The following is a 20,849-nucleotide window of genomic DNA, read 5'->3' on the forward strand; positions in this document are numbered from 1 at the left end:
AGAGCAAGCTGAGGCTGGGACTGCTGACCTGAAGGACATGGGGCCCGGGGCCACCACGGATGTTCAGGGCACGTCCGTCTGCTGATGGGGGACGGGCAGGGGCAGACCACCGGGGCCCCGCACCCCCTTGCTCCAGAATTCGGGCCCCAGACCCTGGAGACTTCTCAGCAGGGACGTGGGTCGGCTCCCATGAGGGTAGACTGGGACGGCGAGGCAGCTGTGGACGAGCCGGGATCCCCGCCCTACCTGGGGGCAATTTCGGAAGTCTAATCGCAGGCTGATGAGCCTTCTTGACAGAAGGAAAAGAAGTTAACTAACAACAGGAACAGTTAATGCATCCTCCCCGAGCTCATTAAATACGACACCAGCCATCCCTTCCTCTAGGGGATGCACGGGCGGCAAGTAATTAAAAGGAGATTACAGAAATGTAATTAAGGCAGTCGGGACCTCTCCTCGCAGAGGAAGTTCGCCGTGAATAATCCCCGGCTGAACTGAATCCGCTCTTGGAGAAGGGACAGCTGGAAAGGTAGGGGCGGCGTCGCGAGAGGCCTGCGGGAGCTGGAAGCACCCGGAGCGTAAAGACGGCGACGTCACCCATCTCTTAGATTGGGTGCCAAATGCCCCCCCAGACCTGTATAGATCCATCTCCTGTGTCCATCACACACTGCAGGGGAAAGCCCTTCAGCTCCCATCACACCAGATGCTGCGGTACTTCCAGATCCCAGGGTGCAGCTGAACCCTGGCGTTTCGGCTCCCCGCTGCCCCATGACTCACCCCTGAAGCGCTCCTCAAAGTGTGGGCGGGGGCACGGCCAGTACAGATCCACCATCCTAGCATCGGCTCTGTGCATGGGCCCTGCGTCCCCCTTGGGGACCCCGCACCACCACCCAGCCAGGAGCCCGCCAGCTGCTGACCACCGAGGCAGGCACCGGTCAGCTTTGCCAGTTGGGAGCATCAGGCCAGAGTCAGCATGAGAAGCACTTGCCCAGGTGGCACCAAAGAGGAGCAAGGAGCTATTATGAACACCAGAATGCTCCCAGGGCCTCGGTTGCAAATTAAAGAAAGAGAAAACAGGATAAGCCGTGGAAGTCAGCCCCAACACCTTTATCGCAAGATTCTCACAAGCCGGGTGAAGATGTCACCTGAGTGTCTGCCCTCAGCAAATGCCTCTTGTTCACTTCTGGGAAAAACATTTCACTTTCAAAAAGCTGCATGCGAGCTATGTAGAGTATCACCTTGTTTTTAGAAAATCATTTCTGTTTAACGTTTAAGTCTTAAAGTGAAATTTCAGTATCCTCTGTGAATATAAAATAATCCTCTGTCTGCTCAGAGCAGACAGAATTTTTAAAAGACACAGTAGGAACCATATAAAATCTTTCTACTTTATTACCATGGAAATAATGGAATTTTTAACAAAGCTCATCCTTATTCAATGCAGAGTAATTATTTTGCCACATTTTAGCTAACTGAGACCCAATGAGATCAGTCCTTACCTGGTGTTTATAATATATCACCTCTAAAGTTATCCAGTGAGAGGTTAAGCAACTTGGAGATGATTTTTTTTTCCAAGGGAGAATTTAAGATTGTAGTTTTCAACCAAAGAAGAGACCGTAACCCACATCAAAATGGTTGTAATCTTTCATGAGCATCATGTTTATATTAGTTGCCAACCGTGTTACTTTGATTTATTTTTCTTTTTATTGTAAATATAATGGTGTCCATGTATTTTTAATGAATATTGTAAAGAATGGGGACATTTCCTTTTCAGGAAAAGGCCCGAAGATTATTGGAAATAAATTAAAGAAATTATTAAGATATGCCATTCCAGTTATTTACTCTTTCCCCTGATGCCAAAAAAAATCCAAGCGCTCTAGATCTAATTTGGGGGATTTTTGAATGTTTCCCCTAAATTTCACTCACTTTCCACTAGTACCTGCTGTTATTGTTGTCCTGGGGACGGTTAACGACACGGCAGCTTGGGAGGGGTAACGCAGGTCACTTGGACACTTGGGGTGGCCTTGTGACCGTGCAGGGTGCGGGGCTCTGGGCCACCGTGCCTGAGCGAGAGGAAAACAAACGTAGCCAGCCGCCTGGATTGAGATGACACCGTCACACCAGAGGAGCAGTCAGGGGCCACCCTGCTCGGGTCGCCTGGCCACCCGTCAGCGTGACGCACTGTCCTTCTCATGAGGTTAAATCCATGCGCGCACGCTAAGTTGCTTCAGTCGTATCTGACTCTGTGACCCCATCGACTGGGCTCCTCTCTCCATGGGATTCTCTTAGGCGAAAACACTGGAATGGGTTGCCACGCCCTCCTCAGGGGATCTTCCAACCCAGACATCGAACCCGAGTCTCTTTCTTCTCCTGCATTGGTAGGCGGTTTCTTTACCACTAGCACCACCTGGGAAAAACCCAGTCCTCCCAAACCCGAGTGGTTGAAGCACCCCACAGCCCAGGGCCCCACCTAGATCTGAGCTTCCAGTTGGAAGGAGGAGCAGTCACCCCACCCCCGCCTTCATCAGCTTCCAGGAGGGGTGGGCAGTCGGGGGACTGGGCACCTGCTGCTCTCGCAGCTGCCAGGTGGGCCCCGGCTGGAAGCAGGACGGGCTCGCCCGCCAAAGCAAACTCAGCCTGGTCTCCACGCGTCTTGCAGAAAAGCGAAGGGGCCGTGCCAGGCTTGCAGTCACCTGAGCCCGCACACCGCCAGCAGGGCCGGCCTCAGCCCGTCTCCAGCGGGCCCGGGGCAGCGCCGCCAGCGCCTCACGAGCATTCCCCTGGTATCCGGGCTGGCGTTCCCTCCTGATTGCTACCCTGGGCGGGACGCTTTCTGCCTGTTCAAGTAAGCAGACAGTGGTATAGCCTGCCCCAGAGACCCTCACTCATTTCGTCCCTCCAGGGATTTGTGATCCAATTCAACCGCCGTGTTTGGATCAGTTAAACACCAGCATTGAGCTGTACTACTGATCCTACAAGGTCGTGACCATATCAGGAAGCCAGGAGTCAATCCAGGAAGTCATTGTCCCAAGCAGGCCTTGCAGAGCAAATCCAGGATGGCACTCATGTCTTAATTGTTTCCGTGTACCTGCGTGTCTGGCTTGGAGGGGAGCTGCTTGGGTTCTGGCTTTACCTGCCCCATTCAACTGGGAGCTTCTTACCTCCCCACATTTAGCAAATGTGAACGACGATGTGCCAGGCCCTGGGCCAGCCCTGGGGTCCAGGCTGGTGGGATGACAGGTGAGCACGTGCGCACCTCCCCAGGGGTGAGGACTGCTCCGGCAGAAATGGCCCCGACCATTCATGAAGGAACTGGAAAGCTCCACCTCTTGGCCTTCACTGAGGCCTGAATGTGAATGGTCCCTGACGAGAGACTGGGAGGAAGAAGCACGTCACCTCCCTGGTGATTCTGCCCGGCCAGTTCCTGCATCTTCTTGCCACCCACAGTCAGATACCAACACCCAAACAGAGGCTGATACGCACTGGGCATGTGCTGTGAGCCCAGCCCTGTTCCAGGCACTTTACCTGAATTAACTCAGCTCATCCTCATAAGAACCCTTTTCAGTTCAGTTCAGTTCAGTCGCTCAGTCCTGTCCAACTCTGTGTGACCCCATGGACTGCAGCATGCCAGGCCTCCCTGTCCATCACCAACTCCCGGAGTTGACTCAAACTCTTGTCCATTGTGTCGGTGATGCCATCCAACCATCTCACCCTCTGTCGTCCCCTTCTCCTCCTGCCTTCATCTTTCCCAGCATCAGGGTCTTTTCAAATGAGTCAGCTCTTTGCATCAGGTGGCCAAAGTAGTGGAGTTTCAGCTTCAACATCAGTCCTTCCAATGAATATTCAGGATTTATTTCCTTTAGGATGGACTGGTGGGATCTCCTTGCAGTCCAAGAGACTCTCAAGAGTCTTGTCCAACACCACAGAGGGGGGAAACAGGAACAGAGAGGTTTCAGCCTGTATTCCCAGTCACACAGCTAGAAGCACCAGAGCCGGGATTAGAAACCCAACCAGCACCAGACCCTGCTCTCAGCTTCCTGCTGTCAGTCTGAGTGTCTGAGTGTCCACCGTACAGGATTGCTGTTCTGGTTAAGTGAGTTAATGCGGAAGGAGCTCCGCATGGTCCTGAACATAGCGAACACCAAATGTCTGCATTATTATTAATTTTCATTCTATCCTCCTTCATTGAGTGCCTGGTTAGTGTACAATGTTCAGTAATGATGTGATTATATGGTGTGTAATTTATTTGGGTGGAAGAATTCATTTTCATAGTTTCATAAATGACTTCAGCCACGCGTTTACTGGATCATTGAAGGGTTGCAGGGGTAGCTTAAGTGTTCCCTGTGTTTCTCTGCATTTTATGGCAATTTCATACTACCAAAGGGTCTGTGGGTTGGGTGTTGGCAGCGGTGGCGGGTGGATCCTCTGAGAATGTCGAGCTGTGTGGGGGAAGTGAGCCCAGAGAGCCGGAGCGGGAGGCCCTCAGTCCACGTGGTCAGGGCAGGGGAGGCAGAAAGGGCTCTCTGATGAGCTCGCAGTGCGTCTGGATGTCGGGAGATGGGCTTCCCAGGTTCAGGATCAGTGTGTGCAGAGGCCCAAGATGGGAAACCCACACTTTGGGAACAGCTGGAGTGTGGGTTTGGGGCCGGGGTGGGGAGAAGGAGAGGGAGGGGGATGCGAGGCGGGGACAGAGGGTCCGGGAGGGAGGCCGCGGGGCAGGGCTCTGGGGTGGGTCTCCCCTGTGCTTGCCTCCACAGGCATCCCGAAGCATCAGCTTCTCCAGGCTGGGGCTGGCTCAGCTGTTCAGGTCCCCATGCCCGGGACAGAGCCCGGCCCGCAGCAGGCCCTCAGGCTGTGTTGATGCCTCTCTCAGTAGGCTCTGTACTCGTGCGTGTGGTGGGGGCTGGGGTCACGGGAGGAGGGGAGAGCAAGGCTCTGAAGTCAGGCCGTCTTGAATTCCGTTATCAGTTCACAGGGGAGCAGTCCCGATCATGATCTCTTCAGGGAGAAGCCCCACTTACTTGTCTAGAAACAGGGAGGACACAGCTGCCCCCGAGGGCAATGAGAGGCTCAGAGAGGCTTCTGCAATGCTGCAGCTCAGAGCCTGGGTAAAGGAGCCCAGCGAAGGGTGGGCCCCAGGACCGGGTCTCAGTAAGTCTTGGTTCACTTGGCTTGAAGCTTGGCTTGAGTGTAGCCCTTCCAAAGGAAAAGGAAGCTGAAATCTCCAGATCTGCATCTGTTCATCGCCCAGAAAGAACCCCTGCTCGGTCAGAGACCCCAGGGTGGGCAGCGTCACGCCCCCAGGAAACCCAGGTGGTACCTGCAGTTCTGGCCTATCTCCCTCACTTCTGCTCGCAGCATACTGAACCACCAAGGCTGATCCGTCCACCACTAAGGCCTCCAGACCTCCCAATACCCAAGCGTCCACCCTTGGCCCCGTGCGCGGGGGTCTCTGGGAGATGCCAAAGTTGGTTCCTTGATCCAGCGGGAGGCGTCTGTATCAGCACGTTTGCACGCAGAGCTTTCACTTTATTTTCATCTAGATTTTTTAAATGTTTTATCTTTTTTTTTGACAGGCAGTTTTGCTGCTGTTGTTATTTTTAGCATTCATTAATCCACTGTAAATACAAATGAAGATACAGTACAATTAATTTCTTTGCTAATCAAAATATTTGATCAAATGAAGCAATTTTTCAATTCTTAGAAGTAATTACACTGTTCTTTAAAAGGAAGTGGAAGAATTCTTTACCGAGTATTTCTAATTAGGAGTTTTTGCTACCTGCTGTGTCCTTATTCTGTATGAAGTTTCAGGATTTTTTTTTTCCCTTCCTCTAAGGAATCATGGGGGGAAAACTGTTTGTCTCCCTAAGTATTCAGAACAAAACTTAGTAGAAGAATCATGCAGTCTGATTAGCTTGATTATATCCTTCCTAAGAGTTAAATCAATATACCAGCGTGTTTCTAACCTGAGGGCTGAAGCTGACCTTGTTAAATCATGTTGTCCTGGCCAGGTAACAGCCGTGGACACCCAGAGGACGAGGGACATCAAGGCTTCTTGCTTGGTGACTATCGTCAAGGAGCAATGAGACCCAAAAGGCCACCTTCTCTTCTGTGTCCTCTGAGCTTAGTACCTTTTATTTCTCACTAACCGGAAATTCAGACCTGAATCAGTCAGCTGTCACTGTGTAACAAAGAACCCCAGAACCTCCAGGACTGTAAGCGCTTGTTTAGCTTTTGCATGTGGGCTGGCTGACCTGGGCTCAGCTCTGGTGGCCTCCCTGGAATGTCTCTGCTCCCTGGACAGAGACAGAGTCTGCTTCCGGACCAGAGTGAAGCAGGTGAGCTCCTCCTCTTAAGACAGCACCACAGACGCAGGAGGGCTTGCTGATCACGCAAAGGCTTTTTAATGCTTGGATCCCATTGTCCTTGCTGACATTCCCTTGGCCAAAGTAGTCACGTGGCTGAATGCAAAGCTGTGGGATCGGGAAATACTCTTGGTTCTTCGGTGGGAGGAAACCCAGGGCCACATGGCAAAGGCTGTGGAGATGGGAGCTGAGGAAGCAGGCCTTGAGTGACCTTGCCTCCGGGAAACAGATACACCTGCATGTCTCCGTCTCCAGCTCCACTGGGTCGCTTGACACTTCACCCCCCTCCCCTGCCCTGTTCTCTCTTCCCTGTTGTCTGGAGAAGTTGCTCAGGATACTGTGTCATGGAAAATTGATTTTATAAGTCAGCCAAGACGTGGCTGGACATAATTTATTGACAGGGTACTAGAAGGCTCTTTTCTAAAATCACTCCCTTAATAGAGCTATTGAAATGAGAGTACAATGAAACTGAACATGAGCTAACAGAATTCCTGGGTCAGTGAGCCCTCCAGAGCACACCCTGCCCTGTGTTACTGATTCTCGCCCTTGGCTAACTTTCCCCAGCTTTAAACTGGGGGACACAGGCTTCTCCCTTGGGGTTTCCCCATGCATGCATGGTCAGTTGCTAAGTCATGTCCACCTCTTTTGCAACCCCATGAATTGCAACCAGCCAGGTTCCTCTGTCCGTGGGATTTCCCAGGCAAGACTACTGGAGTGGGTGGCCATGCCCTCCTCCAGGGGATCTTCCTTTCCCAGGGATAAAACCCAGAGCCCCCAAACTCAAATATGAGTTCCCTACAGCAGAGCCAGGGCTAATTCCCGAATCAGTGGGGTGCTCCCTGTTTGTCCCCTGTCTCCTGGGGTGATAGTCGCGGGGAGTTCCTTCCAACTGGTGTGGTTGTCATGACGCTACAGATGGAGAACCTTGGCCCAGAGAAATGTGCCTGCACAAGGTCCAGCTAGAATATGGGAGAGCAGGGCTGTAGCCTGGCCATCCCAAATCTGAGCGCACGGCAGGCCCCAAAGCCACTGGTTAGGAGCCCAGGTTCTTCCCCGCCTCGGGGTGCATGACCACATCTAGATCAGGCTTCCAACCCCGGCAGGCTGGTTAACCTGCAGGCAGGAGCAGGCGCCACATGCCTCTCCCTTCTGATGACTTGTGATGGAGACCGTGGGAGCCAGGAGTCAGGACTCGAACCCAGGTCCGCCCCACCTCTTGACTCAGGCCAAAATGTCTCCTAAAAAAGCAGCAAGAAGGCCGCCCGTGTTGGCCAGCCATCGGGTGAAGCACCGCAGGAGATCTGAGATCTTGAGATCTGAGGCTGCCCTTGGAGACGGTTTGGGTTTTATCCCCGCGGGGAAAGGGAGGCGGAGGGTGTGCGTCTCGCCCGAGGCCACCAGACAGAGCAGCACGGAGCTCTGTTCAGCCCCGGCCGGCGCTGAAGCCCTCGGTTGCTCGCGAGCTGGCCTTGCTGTCCACCGGGGCCCCTCCGCTGGACCGGCCCAGCCCCTGACCCCCTTCGGCTTGATCTGAGTTGGCCGAAACTTGGGTTCCTGGTGTGGCTTCCCTGGCGGTGCTCCGGAGGCGTGTGCGACCATCCCTTCTTCCTGTTCCGTGTCAGACACTGAGTGAGCAGGTGTGGCCTGAGCCCCAGGGGGACAGGACCTGGTCTGGGGGGTCCCTGCACTGAGCCTGCAAGTTTCCCGCAATGGTCACCCAGCACTGTGTGCGCTTGGAGACACCCCGGTCTAAGCAGAAGGCGGCATCAGAGATGTTGGGGCTGTGGGGGGAGGGGACGGGCTCTGAGCTGGGGCCGAAGAGGTGGCTCTGGGAATTCAGCACAGGCCTCCCTCTGACCCCCCAGTCCAGGCCACCTCGCTCTGACCCCCCAGTCCAGGCTGCCTCCCTCTGACCCCCAATCCAGCCCACCTCGCTCTGACCCCCCAGTCCAGGCCGCCTCCCTTTGACCCCCCAGTCCAGGCCGCCTCCCTCTGACCCCCCAATCCAGGCCACCTCGCTCTGACCCCCCAGTCCAGGCCGCCTCCCTTTGACCCCCCCGTCCAGGCCACCTCCCTCTGACCCCCCAATCCAGGCTGCCTCCTACTGATCCCGCACTAGTTGGAGTTGCCTCTTGGGTGAGTCCAAGCAGTAGCAGAATTGAGAACTACTGGATTTCACTGTAAAGCTTGGTTTTTTACTAAATGAGATATGTGGCTACATTTGAGTCCAAGAAAAGCTCCATAGAAGCGAGGCGTTATTAGTCGGTTCTTTGATGATTGTATGCTTCATATACTGGGGCATTGTTCCTTGTATTGTGCTACTGCTGCTGGGAAATCACAACTGGGACCGGGAATTTTCTTCTTGGCACAGGTGGTCTATATTTCTCTGTGATATCAAGAGGGACCACTGTTTAGTAAAACAAGGTTCTATACGAATACCCTTGAAAAAATGAGAGAGGATTCCTTCCAAACATGGAAATCATCCTCTAACTGGGTCAGACCCGTAGTGCATAAGATTCCACTATTTTTTTTTTTTTTTATTTGTAAAGTCACTGGAAGAGTCTTTCGAGCATCCAGTTGTCAGATGACGGGCTGCAGGAGGAGCGGGCCCACCACTCCCGCTCCAGACAGTCGTGGGGACGGAAGTGGGCGCCCGACGCCCCGTCCCTTTCCCGAGCTCTGTCCTGCAGCTGCGATCCCTATCCTGAGGAGCCCTTTTATGTAAAGCGTAGTTGGTTTTGGAAAGTGACATTTGCATCTGAAGATAGTGGTGTCTTTTTTGATGAGGAGAAACATTGCTTCCAGTTATAGAAAAAGCCCTATTTTCCCCCATTCAGATAGAACGGTCACGTGACAAGTGCCAGGGACACAAAAGCGCCAGACCAGGAGCCATCTGTTCCTTCCCGGCGTCTCCAGTCACTCGGAGCGTGGCTGGTGGTGCCTGCACGGCTTTGCAAAAAAGCAAGGTGGGGACCAGAACATGGGCGCCTGACCGCCTCCAGCCCAGTGCCCCCGATGGGAGAGCCGGGAGGCCCTGCCCTCCCGAGGCCAGGTGGCACGGGGTAGGGAGGGCTGGGACTGCATCCCCAGGGCCCGGGGACCTTCCGGTCAGAGGTTGGTCCCACGTGCACCGGGGCGATGGCCGTGGTGCTGCTGGGGGCGGGGCCCCCGGTGACCTTGGTTTCCGTTTGTGCCCTGTTTGTAGTTTCTAAGTTTTCTGCCGTGAACACACAATAATCATCTCTGCCGGCAGTCCAAGAATATTCCCCGACTGGCCGCAAAACCAGCTTTGGGACAAATCGAAGCCACCCTGCCTCTCCGCATCCTCAGCCTGGCCCCCAGTGTGGCCCTGGGGGGTGTGGGGAAGAGAACTGGGGGTGCGGAGGCCAGCGCTGCTCCCCCGACCTTCATGCCAGCTTGCCGCGTGAGCTTTGCAAGGATCTGTGCCGCCTTCACCTCCGGGCTCTGAGGTTTCCTTCTCGGGAAGCTGTTCCCATCAGCTGTGTGGAGAGCACACGACCTGTCTCGTAATCTCCACTCACCTGTGAAACTGCTCTCCTCCCTCTCTCCCCGACCCCAAGACCCTCCCCTGCCAGAGGCTACTTAAGGATCATCTTTTACCTCCGTCTCCCGAGCGTCTGCAGAAGAGCCTGGCATGCAGCAGACGCTCCAGGGGTGTCTGTGGATGGCTCGACGCAGCCGTCGTGGGCGTGCGTTGAGTGTTCCTCCTCTCTGGGTGCATCAGTCTGCGTGTGGGTCACATGTGTGTCACATGCCTGGCTCAGGTGCTCAGCCCCACCCCCCGCCCCTCCCCCTGGGGCTCTGGGATTCAGTGTGACCCATGTGTCACTGTGATTTCCTGCCCTGGCGGAGACCGGCAGTCATAGCGACCAGGGCTCCCGGACCCCTGCCCCTCATCTGCATTGCTTGCCACCAAGCCGTCCCTGCCTCCTGACCTCCGGACCCCAACCCACGGGGGAGGCAAGACTCACGGCTTGGGAGCCCCATTCATCTGCCCCCCTCTGCCGTGGCTTACTCCTCCTCCAGAGAACAAGCGTTAGTGCTTGTGTGTGTGTACACATGTGAGCGTGTGTACTTGTGTGTGGTCATGTGGACCAATCAGCTGCGCCCCTTGCCACTTTCTGCACTGCAAACATTTTACCATAATGTTAAACTGTTTCTTGAAGCCTTCTAAATAGCTGCATTGTAGAAATACTATGGTTTATTTAGCCATTCTCCTGATTTAGACAATTTTGACATCTAAAGTATTGCTAATTTTTTGTGAACCGTGTAAATAATACAGTGTGTGTGTTAGTAGCTCGGTCGTGTCCGATTCTTTGCGACCCCATGGACCGTAGCCCACCAGGCTCCTCTGTCCATGGGATTCTCCAGGCAAGAATCCTGGAGTGGGTTGCTATTTCCTTCTCCAAATAATACCATAATGATCATAATTTCATGAATTAATCTTGTTTACTTCCTTGAGGAGAGTCTTCAAAGGGCAGGTCCCAGGTGTAAAGGATAGGCACTTCCACGGCTCCACATACCTTATTCTACCTTTCCCAACACTGATATTGTCAATCCAGAAATTTGTGTTTCTTAGAAGAAAAACAAACAGAATCTTGGCTTCATTTCCTTTTTTTTTTTTTTTGCATCGTGACCAGGTCAGAGCTTTTTTTTTTTTTAAGAGTGATGATAGTTTTTAAATGATGATTTCACTTTTGGCCGCGCTGCGTCTTCCTTGCGGCACGTGGGCTTTGCTTTGGCTGTAATCAGCGGGGGCTGCTCTTTAGCTGTGGTGTGCGGGCTTCCTGTAGCAGTGGCTTCTTGTTGCAGAGCGCAGGCTCTGGAGCGCCGGCTCGGTCGTTGTGGCACATGGGCTTAGCTGCTCCCCAGCATGTGGGATGTTCCCAGCATGTGGGTTGTGTTGACCGCGGGGTAACCCTGTGTCCCCTGCCTTGGAAGGTAAGATTCTCAACCGCTGGACCACCAGGGAAGCCTCTGGATCAGAGCTTTTTAACAGAAGACCCAGGGCGACCGTGCAGAGCAGTCATTTGTGTTGGTGACACGGCTTACCCATCTCTTCTCTGAACAAAGATCAAGGCCCCACCGCGTGCCGGCTTCTTCGAAGCACCTGGGGACTCAGCAGAGAGCGAAAGACCGGGGCCCTGGCCTTGCCTAAGTTTATTTTCTATTGGGATGGAGGACAATTAGGGTAAATATAAGGTGGATCAGAGAGCGGAATGTGGGACGGAGAACGAGAAGGGAAAGGGAGAGGGAATGAATGTGTCGCTCAGCTCAGGAATGTGGTAGAAACCCTGAGAGGAGGCCAGGAACAGCAAGTGCCAAGGCCCTGAGGCAGGAAGGAGCTTGTGTGTGTGAGGCACAGCAGGAGGCTGGCACGGAGTGAGGTCAGAGGTCGTAGAGGGCGGGCTGGCGGCCATTGTGATGCCCTGCCGGTTGCTCCGAGCAACGTGGGGAGCCATTGGAGAGCTGTGCACGATCTGACTCGCACTGTACAGAGGTCGTCCTCAGGGGAAAATGATGCTGGCTTTTCGATTATGGCTCGGCCCTCCCCCACCCCTCCGCCCAGAGAGCAAGTGCTAACACGTATGTGCACGCGATGCTCATGCGTGTGTACTTTTGACAGATTGAGGGTGGCAGGAAGGAGGCTGTAATTTGTGCAAAATGATGGCGACCTGGACCAGGAGGTGAGGGTGGACAGTCAGCTTTCAGGTACGCACTGGGCGTGGGGCCACTGGGGTTTTGGGGAGGTTTGGATGATAGATGATAGACAGATTACATGCTGCACGCATCACAGAGGGCTCCAGGCTGGGCCACTGGGCCAGTTTCCATTTGCTGAGATGCGGACCTTGCGGGGGATGGTATTTTGAAGCTGTTAACTCAAGAGGGGGGAAAGAATTCCCTTTATGAAACTGGGATGTTCAGTTCTGCTTAGGAGGGCTGCCCTGACCCGAAGGTATCTTGGAGTCAACCAGAGCCACACTGCACCCTGCTGCTTTTTTTTTTGATTCCACATATAAGTGATATCATATGGTAATTGTCTTTCTCTGTCTGACTGACTTCACTCAGTATGACAATATCTAGGTCCCTCCGTGTTGCTCCAAGTGGCACTGTAAATGCCAGAAAAATGTAATTACTTCTTTTTATGGCTGAGTAATACTCCATCATATAGGTACCACACCTTCTTCTTCCTGCTGCCGCTGTAAGTTTGTAACAGTGGGCTTTGTGATGTAAGGGCTCACTCACAGAAGACTTTCTTCTCACTCATGGACAGCCTGAGTGGGTGTCCACTGTTCTACTTGTATATCCTGGACCTTACTATTCTCATTCTGTTGTTCTGTTTATATCAAGTTTGTGGTGTTTTGATATATGGTGACTCAAAAACATCATTGCTAGTCTCTTCCAAAAATTTCATGGCAAATCTCACATAATTATGTCTCTATATTAAGTTTAATATCTATGTCTAATGGGTCCCCCCAAATAACCATTGTGATTTTTGCTAGAGTTTTATTTATTTATAATTTGAAAAAAGGTTTTCTCTTTTGAAATGGAGTCTTCACATCCAGAAATATGGTATGTGTCTCTTTTTAGTCCAGTCTTCTTGAAAAGATATTTTATTTCAAATTATTTTTTGCACTGGTCTGCTTTGATAACCTTCAGTAGAATGTGTCTGGCTTTCTTCATATAGATCTCATGCCTTTCAGGTGAAATCTATCCCAAAGTATTCAATAGCTTTGTCATTAATGTGAATGTGGATTTTTTTATGAGATAATTTCTAACTAGCTATATTTATTGTATAAGAAAAAAGGTATTGCATTTTCTGCATTTTTTACTTTAATTCAGCTGCTTTCATAATTGTATTGAGATTTTCTAGTTGTACTATCATATCCAAGAGTAATGATAAATGTTGTTTTTCAACATTTGTTTTCAACTGTTTATTTCATCTTCTTGTCTTATTTCAAAGGCTAGAGCCTCTAAAAATGTGACTAGCAGAACTGACAGTGAGCCTGCCTATCTTGTTTCTAACTTTAATGGAAATGCTTCATATTTCACCCATGTAACACATTTACAGATAGTGTCTGATTAATACTCTTGTGTTTAAGATGTTCATTTTATTTCTAGATAGTATGTATGTTCTTTTCTATTCTATACCATTTTATCAGGAATGACTGCCAAATTTTGTTAGATGAACTTTGCCATGTGTTGATATGTGACCTTTGCTAATTATAAGGAAGACTTCCTAATTCTTGGAATAAACCCTAATTGATTTTGGTGTGCCCTCTTAAATTACAGCACTAAATATTCCTAAAGAGTTGGTTTTTACAAAAATTTTGTTATATTTGCCATTATGTCCATAAACTAGATTGGCTCATATTTTTCTTTTCAAGTGTTTTCTTGATTTTATTTTTGTGTTAGGGTAATATGCAATGAACTGGAATACTATATATCCCTTTTTGTGTTCTGGAATAATTTGACTAATGTAAAAATTATCTGGCTTCCCAGGTAGCTCAGCTGGTAAAGAATCCGCCTGCAATGCAGGAGACCCTGATTCAGTTCCTGGGCCAGGAAGACCCCCTGGAGAAGGGATAGGTTACCCACTCCAGTATTCATGGGCTTCCCTGGTGACTCAGATGGTAAAGAGTCTGCCTGCAATGCAGAGACTGGGTTGGGAAGATCCCCTGGAGGAGAGCATGGCAACCCACGCTCTCCAGGGCTTGACACCTTTTTAGTGATAGATGGTAGCTCTTTTAACAGCTTTTTAAACTTCTTTTGTGATTACCTGTCTATTCGTAATGTTACTTACATTAAATTTAGTGATCTATATCTTGCTAGAAAATGATTCAATTTCCTCTGGAGTTTAAAGCATATTAACCTAAGATTGCCCATTTTACTTTGTTAGAGTTCTTCCACATCTGTTGTTAAAACAGAAGAATTTCTGATTTGTTTTGTGTGTTAACACTCACAAAGAGCATTCACACACCCCGTCTTGTGGGAGCCTAGATTCCTCCCGGAAAAAATGAGGAAACCAAGGAAACCTTGATTCAGTGGCATGTGGACGTCACGCGGCCACTTAGAGCCAGAGTCAGAGGGTCTCCCACCTTCCCCTGCGCGACGCGACACCCGTGTTCTTTCCACTTATGTTCACCCGTGGCACGTCCTCCTCAAGCCCCAGAGGTGTGACCAGCATAAGGATGGACATCGAGCTTGAGTCTCCAACCAGCAAAGATCCCTCTACTCTCTACTGACACCCCTCTCGGTGTTTAGGGAAAGGCCTTCATACTTAGACACAGGAGGCGTGTTTTCAACTGTTGAAAAAAGTGTAAGATGCATCTGTAGGATCACTTTTTTTTCCTAGAATGAAAAATGAAAGGCGTTCATTCACTTTGCAGATGGCTCCCAATGGACGTATTTGAAAGCTTCTGTTAACCTTTGGGTGGTCAAGGATGTAGTGGGCTGTGGTTTGAGTGTAAGGGTGTATAGCACACTTTTGAGGGTGTTGTCAGAAGCATCCCGTGTTTGATACAGTTTCGTAGAGTAACGTTTTGCCCGAGGAGCTCCCCAGAACCATGGACAACGTCCACCAGGCCCTGTAAGCACCTCCCAGGGGTGCAGAATGGAATCTAGGCAAGCAGGCCGGCCCCGTGGTCCCCGCAGCCTCCAGCTGCAGGACTCTGCCCTAGCCAGGATTAAATCCCTGTGGGTCTCGAAGTCTCAAACTTCAAGGACACTTAACCAACGGTGGTGCTGCAGCATAATATGGTAGCAGCCATCAAAAAGGACTTTTGATGACAGCCACAGGACGTCCCTAGTGGCCCAGTGGCTAAGACACCGCTCTCCCAGTGCCGGGGGCCTGGCTTTGATCCCTGGTCAGGGAACTGGATCCCACATGCTGTAACTAAGAGTTTGCATGCCACAACTAAGACCTGGCAGAGCCAAGTACATAAATTAACAGTGCCACTCACATCATAGCCGTCATGAGCATAAATCAACCCGTACTGAGGGCTGGGGATGAAAGCAGTCTGGATCCACATCCCTGTTGATTCCCTCACCACTCAGAGCAAACAGCGCGTGTGTGTTCAGCAAACCAGAGGACAGGCCGAGTGCGTGAATGGCCGAGGGCAAGGGGTGTGCCCTCCTCCGGCCCAGCCCTGCCCTGCGGGCTCCACGGCTGGGCAGCCCAGGCTCCCACTTTTCAGGCAAATCTGCACCTGCAGTCAGGCCTCTGGGTCTCTGTCTCCTGGCTCAGGTTCCTCATGAAGCTGGGCCTCCCGGGCCCCACCCTTGCCTGAGGCGCCCAGAGCCAAGGCGATTCATTATTTACTAAAGGGATCAATTTTCTGTCCTGTTTTGCCCAGACTGCTATGGAGTGGGCTGAGAAGATGCCCAGAGGTCCACGGCCCTTATCACCCAAGGAAATGGCAAACCAGGAGTTGTTGGCTCGGCTGCACAAGGCCGTGACCTCCCACTACCATGCCATCGCCCAGGAGTTCGAGAACTTTGACACCATGAAGACGAACACCGCCTCCAGGGACGAGTTCCGGTCCATCTGTACTCGCCACGTACAGGTTCTGACGGACGAGCAAGTAAGGACCGCGTTCTGTTCAGCCTCCTAAGCAGTGTCGTTTACGAGCGTCAGGCCAGCTGTTTCCGAGAGTATAAAGAGTTTAAGGCTGTTCTCTCTTTTTTTAAATATGGGAAGGGTTTGTTTTGTTTTGGGGGGGTGGGTGGGGGGAAGAGGGGGTTGCTGTTGTTGTTTTAAATCTTACTAAAGAGACACAGGAGCCTTCTGTTCCTGTAACAGGTATGGAATGCACCATTTCAATTGGGGTGCAAATCATGTCACCTTTATTTTTAAAATCAAATTAAACTTGGCTCCAGCTCCCACTACCCCTCTTACTCCTTCCCTGGATCATTCCAGGGACAACTGATCCAGAGAGACGGCCAGTTTCTCTCCACACTTGAGCCGGGGTGGGGGTTGGAGATGGACAGACAGAGTGGGTGCTCAGCACGTCCCGCGGGCGGGCCATGTCCACGTCCCCACCCAGACCCCAACAGCCCAGGGGCTGCACCAGTGATCCGAACCCACACGTGGCTGTCCCTTCTCCCCCAGAAAACGTGCTGCCGCCAGCCCGCTCCTGCCCTCAGCCGAACCGAGGCCCCGTCCGTTCCCAGAGAATAATTCAGATGAAAAAGGAAATCCAGAACACTCACAAAAGCAACCCAGCCTCCCCTTTTCCTCCTGGTTCCACTCAGACCTAGCCCAGGCGCTTCCTACAGCTCCCCGTGTGGGAATGTCACCCTGTCCCCTCCAGAGCTGGGAGAGACTCCACTCCGACCTCAAGACTCCTAGTCTCAGAGTTTTAGGGTAAGGACTGAAAATAATCTTGAGTGGCCATCACACCCACCCTCCAGCCCTACTCAAGCCACTGAACTCACTACCCTAAAGAACAAATTTGTTAAAGATACTAATAATATGGACATCAGATTTCACTTTCCTAAAATATCACCTTTTTTTGGCATTATGATCATTTTTTTGCTAAGAAAAATTAAGCGCTCTTTCCAAAGAATTCTGTCCCAAAGAACAACCACACCAAGTGAAGCTGTTTGAAATACATCTCTCCATTGCTACAAATGGATGGAAGCCTTTCAAATTAATACAGTTGCATTTATTATTCTATGGAGCCAACTAATAAAGGTTTTGCTAATAAAGGTTTTACTAATAAAGATTTTTCATTCCATCTAAATGAGTAAAATTTTACTCTAATTATAGATGTAAATTAATGACATGCTGGCATATCTGGCATTCTCAACAGAGAATTTGATTTTAATGGTCCACGAAGAAAAAGCTTCACCGTCCCCAGCACAGACAGCCCCACCCCCACTCCCTACCCCCTGCCACACGATCAAGCACTTACTTTTAAACACTGCCTTCTAAAAATACACGGACATATCTCAGAGACAGACTGCATCATCAAAAGCGTCAAAGTCTGGCATAAGTACTGTGATTTAAGTTGGGTGATGATTAGCAGAAATTGTGCTATATTGGGGAAGGCTGCTTCTAGATACAGGCTGGTAAACAGAAAGCAAAAGCCCCCGAGATCCATATGTTTTCTCCTTGCATGAGCTGCTTAGCCAACGACCTTCTCGGGTGGATGGTCCTGAGTCTGGCAGAGTAAGACGCAGAAGTAATGTGCACGCTGGACTGGACACGTCTAGACCCTTCATGCCAGCATGGGGAGGAGTCCACTGGAGACACTGGGACGGGTCCGACCAGGTTAAGTAACTTGCCAGTATAGATTCTAGGACTTAGTTTTTATCTACGTTATAAACTTCTCTCTAAAAGATCCAATCACCGTGAATCCGAGGGGCCAGATTTCTTGACTTAACAGAGCTCCCTAAGTCAGAAAGTGCCACAGTTTTGGAAAACTTTTGGCACAATTAACCTTTCAGAAAAGGAGAGTGGCTTTCAGAGCAGGTGAAGTTGGACACTGAAGGTCTTCATGGCTCTGCATAAAGCATGTGATAAAAGGCCACAGAACTGTGTCCACTTGGATCTGGCTTAAGGAGACAGGGGCCCCATGGGGAGAGCCTGTCCCAATGAGGCCATTTAGATCAGCCCACGGCGGCTGCCTAAAGACTGTGACTATGCAGCTGCATTAGGGAGAGGAACTGTCAAACATTTCTGAACGTTCCAGATGTGATACTTCTAAAGCAGACACCTCTAGGAAGTGAGAGAAATGCAGGCAGACCTGGATTTCAACCCTGCTTCTGCACTCGTCCAGCTGTGTGACGTGGAGAGTTACTCAGCCTCTCTGAGCTTCGGCGTCCTTCCCTAGGAGATGGGACAGTGCTCCTCGGGCTGGTCCAGGCGCCCTCCGCCCAGGCTGCAGTTCTGCCTTCTCGGTCTTTGCCCCCTGCTGTCTCTGCCTGTCCCCGGCCCCGCCCCCTTGCATCTGGTCAAGTGAGTTCTTTTCTGACCACACCTTTCCCTGCCGGAGCTGGCTGCACCCGCTGTGCCCTCCCCCCACCCCACCCTGAGCGCGCCATCATCTGCCCAGCCCTTGGCGCACTCCTGCGTGTCCTTGCGCACAGCGTGCCTGTCTTGGCTGCACATTGAGTGCCCAAAGGCAGCAGGCGCCCCCTCCTTCACTGAAGAGTGGACTGCTGTCCTCTGAGCAGAGTGCTGACGTCAGGTCCTGGGGAACCAAGGAGGGCCTGCTCCCTGCCTCCCTTGAGTCTGCATCCCGGGAGGGTAGAGAGAGAGTGAATGCCTGTGGGAACATCATTTCTGTGATTCCTCACCACTCTCTGCTGCAAACGGAGGTGCAAGCAGAGCTAGGGGCTGGTCTGGACCCAAGGGGTCAGGGTGCTTTCCTTGAGGACACAACGCTGGGATGGGGGCATTGCCTCCAAGAGGCGTCAGGAAAGAGCAGTGCAGGCAAGGGGGCATCCTTGAAACACAAGCAGTGGGCCCGCCACTCAGGTGGTGCTGCTACCAGCCAGCCTGTGGGCTCAGGAGACACACCCTGCTCGTGGGGTCTTTGTTCCTTGAGGGGCAGATGGACAGTAAACAAAACAAGATATGTGTATGTTGGATGGCCATAGAGGCAAAAAATAAAAACCAGGAAAGAGGGCAGTGCTGGGGAGTTGTTGCAGGAAGGGGTGGGGGCAATGCTTTGTGAGGAGGGCAGTCAGGGGAGGCCCCTGAGAAGGAGACATCTGATTAGAAAGTCCAGGCCAGGTGGATGGCTGGGAGCAGACGAGGTTGGATCACAGATGTGTTTCAGAGCTGGAAGCAGCAGGATTTGCTTAGTGAGTCTGGGTGTAAGAGAGAGAAGAGGGGCACAGGATCAGAAGGCCGAAAGAGCCAGGGATGGGGTGCTGCGGGGGGCGACAGGGAAGCGGGGTGCTGGGTGCCTCACTGACCTGATGTCCACAGTCACACACCTTTGGTCCTACTTCCTCTGCCTGTTCACTTCCTCTTTTGCTCAACCACATCTTCACTTGCCCTTTCAGGGACGAGTAAGCCACAGAGCTTCTCTATTTCCTGCTCATCCTCAAAAGATAGTTTGGCTGGGGATAGAATTCTAAATCCAAGTTTTCTCCCCCTGACACTTTAAAGTGATTTCTCAGCTGCCTTCCAGCATCTCTCCATGTGGGTGAGACATCTACCAATTATCGCATGCTTTCTCCAGGGCCCAGATCCCAGCAAGAAAGAGAGGCAGGGGCTGCCACCTCCAGTTCCTTTCAGCCAGAGGCCCTGCGCCGAGACTGGAGTGAGGTGTGAGGAGACAGGAGCCAGGTGGGCGGTTGCAATACGTCCCAAATGCTCCACACGCAGCTCGCCCGGGCAGATCACCCCTGGGCATGGTCCCCACTTGCCAGGTGGTCCCAAAGCTGCCTTGACTGGTCCTAGAGACTGGGCTCCTCCCGTGTTGGCCTCCAGGCCTCTATCCTCAGTGACCGTGGAAATTCTGTGCCCACTGTCAGCGCACGCTAGCCCTGGCTCTTCCTGGCTGCCTCTGTTTCCACGTCAGGCGGTGGGTGATGGCCTCATTCTAACTGCCCGTCTCACACTGGGGCATCTCGTCCCTGTTCCCGAGAGAGTCCCACCCACCACCTGCATCACACCAGGCCTCTAATGCCACGCTGCTCTTCTCTGTTCCTGTTTAATCCCATTTCTCTGTTGTGTTTGATCATAACAGGGCATTTTAAAAAAATAGCTTCCTCCTCTTGGCTGAAATTCTCCATCTGTTCATGCATGTTGTGAACCTTTTCTATTACATCCATGGACACATTAGTTCATAGATCTAATGTGTTGTTTTAATGTCCTTAGTTTAATGTCCATAGTTGTTTTAACATCCTTGTCTGATAATCCCCACACTGGGGTCATCTCTGAGTCTTACCTGTTGAAGGCTGTATCTCTCGGCAATGGGTCAGTTTTCCTTTTGTTTGTATGTAGAACTTTAAAAAAAAAAGCTGAATGCCAGACAATATATGAAGGAGAATCATAGACTGTGGTGGAAATAATATTTATGGCTAGAAACGGGCTCACCTCTTCTCTGCCAGGCTGTGAGTGTCAGGGTTTGTTGAGTCAGTCTGGTGGGTAATCGAGCTACATTTGAATTTTCTTACTGCTACCCTCGCCCCTGGTGTGCTCGGGGGCAGATCCCTCCAGCAGAAGGAGCCCCCCGGGCTTGCGTGGACTTGCTTTGCCTCCCTCAGTGGCTTCACTTCCCAGGAGAGGGTTTCTGAAGAAGCGGGTGGTGTTTCACATCTGTCCTCCACCAGTAGCTTCATGTGGGCCCTTCAGGAGCAGCAGCAAAGGCTGCAGAGGAGGGCTTGTGAGCTTGATCATTCCCTGTGCCCAAGACTCCCAGCTGTTTCAGTCTGAGCGCCAGCCCCCGCTTGGCCTTCGGGAATTTGCTAACATCCCAGCTGATTTCTTCCCACACTCCCACTTCCTCC

General features: G+C 51.6%; 1 protein-coding gene across 1 annotated transcript in view; it reads left to right on the forward strand.

Moving 5' to 3' along the window:
* Window positions 1-20,849, forward strand: part of EFCAB6 (EF-hand calcium binding domain 6) — a 251,019-nt gene that overhangs the window by 216,110 nt on the left and 14,060 nt on the right. Inside the window, exon 27 of the mRNA XM_043441591.1 lies at window positions 15,737-15,964. Within this exon, the coding sequence (XP_043297526.1) occupies window positions 15,737-15,964 (228 nt within the window). The remainder of the gene's footprint in view (window positions 1-15,736; window positions 15,965-20,849) is intronic.

The sequence above is a fragment of the Cervus canadensis genome, chromosome 21, assembly GCF_019320065.1.
Source record: "Cervus canadensis isolate Bull #8, Minnesota chromosome 21, ASM1932006v1, whole genome shotgun sequence".
Lineage (NCBI taxonomy): Eukaryota > Metazoa > Chordata > Mammalia > Artiodactyla > Cervidae > Cervus > Cervus canadensis.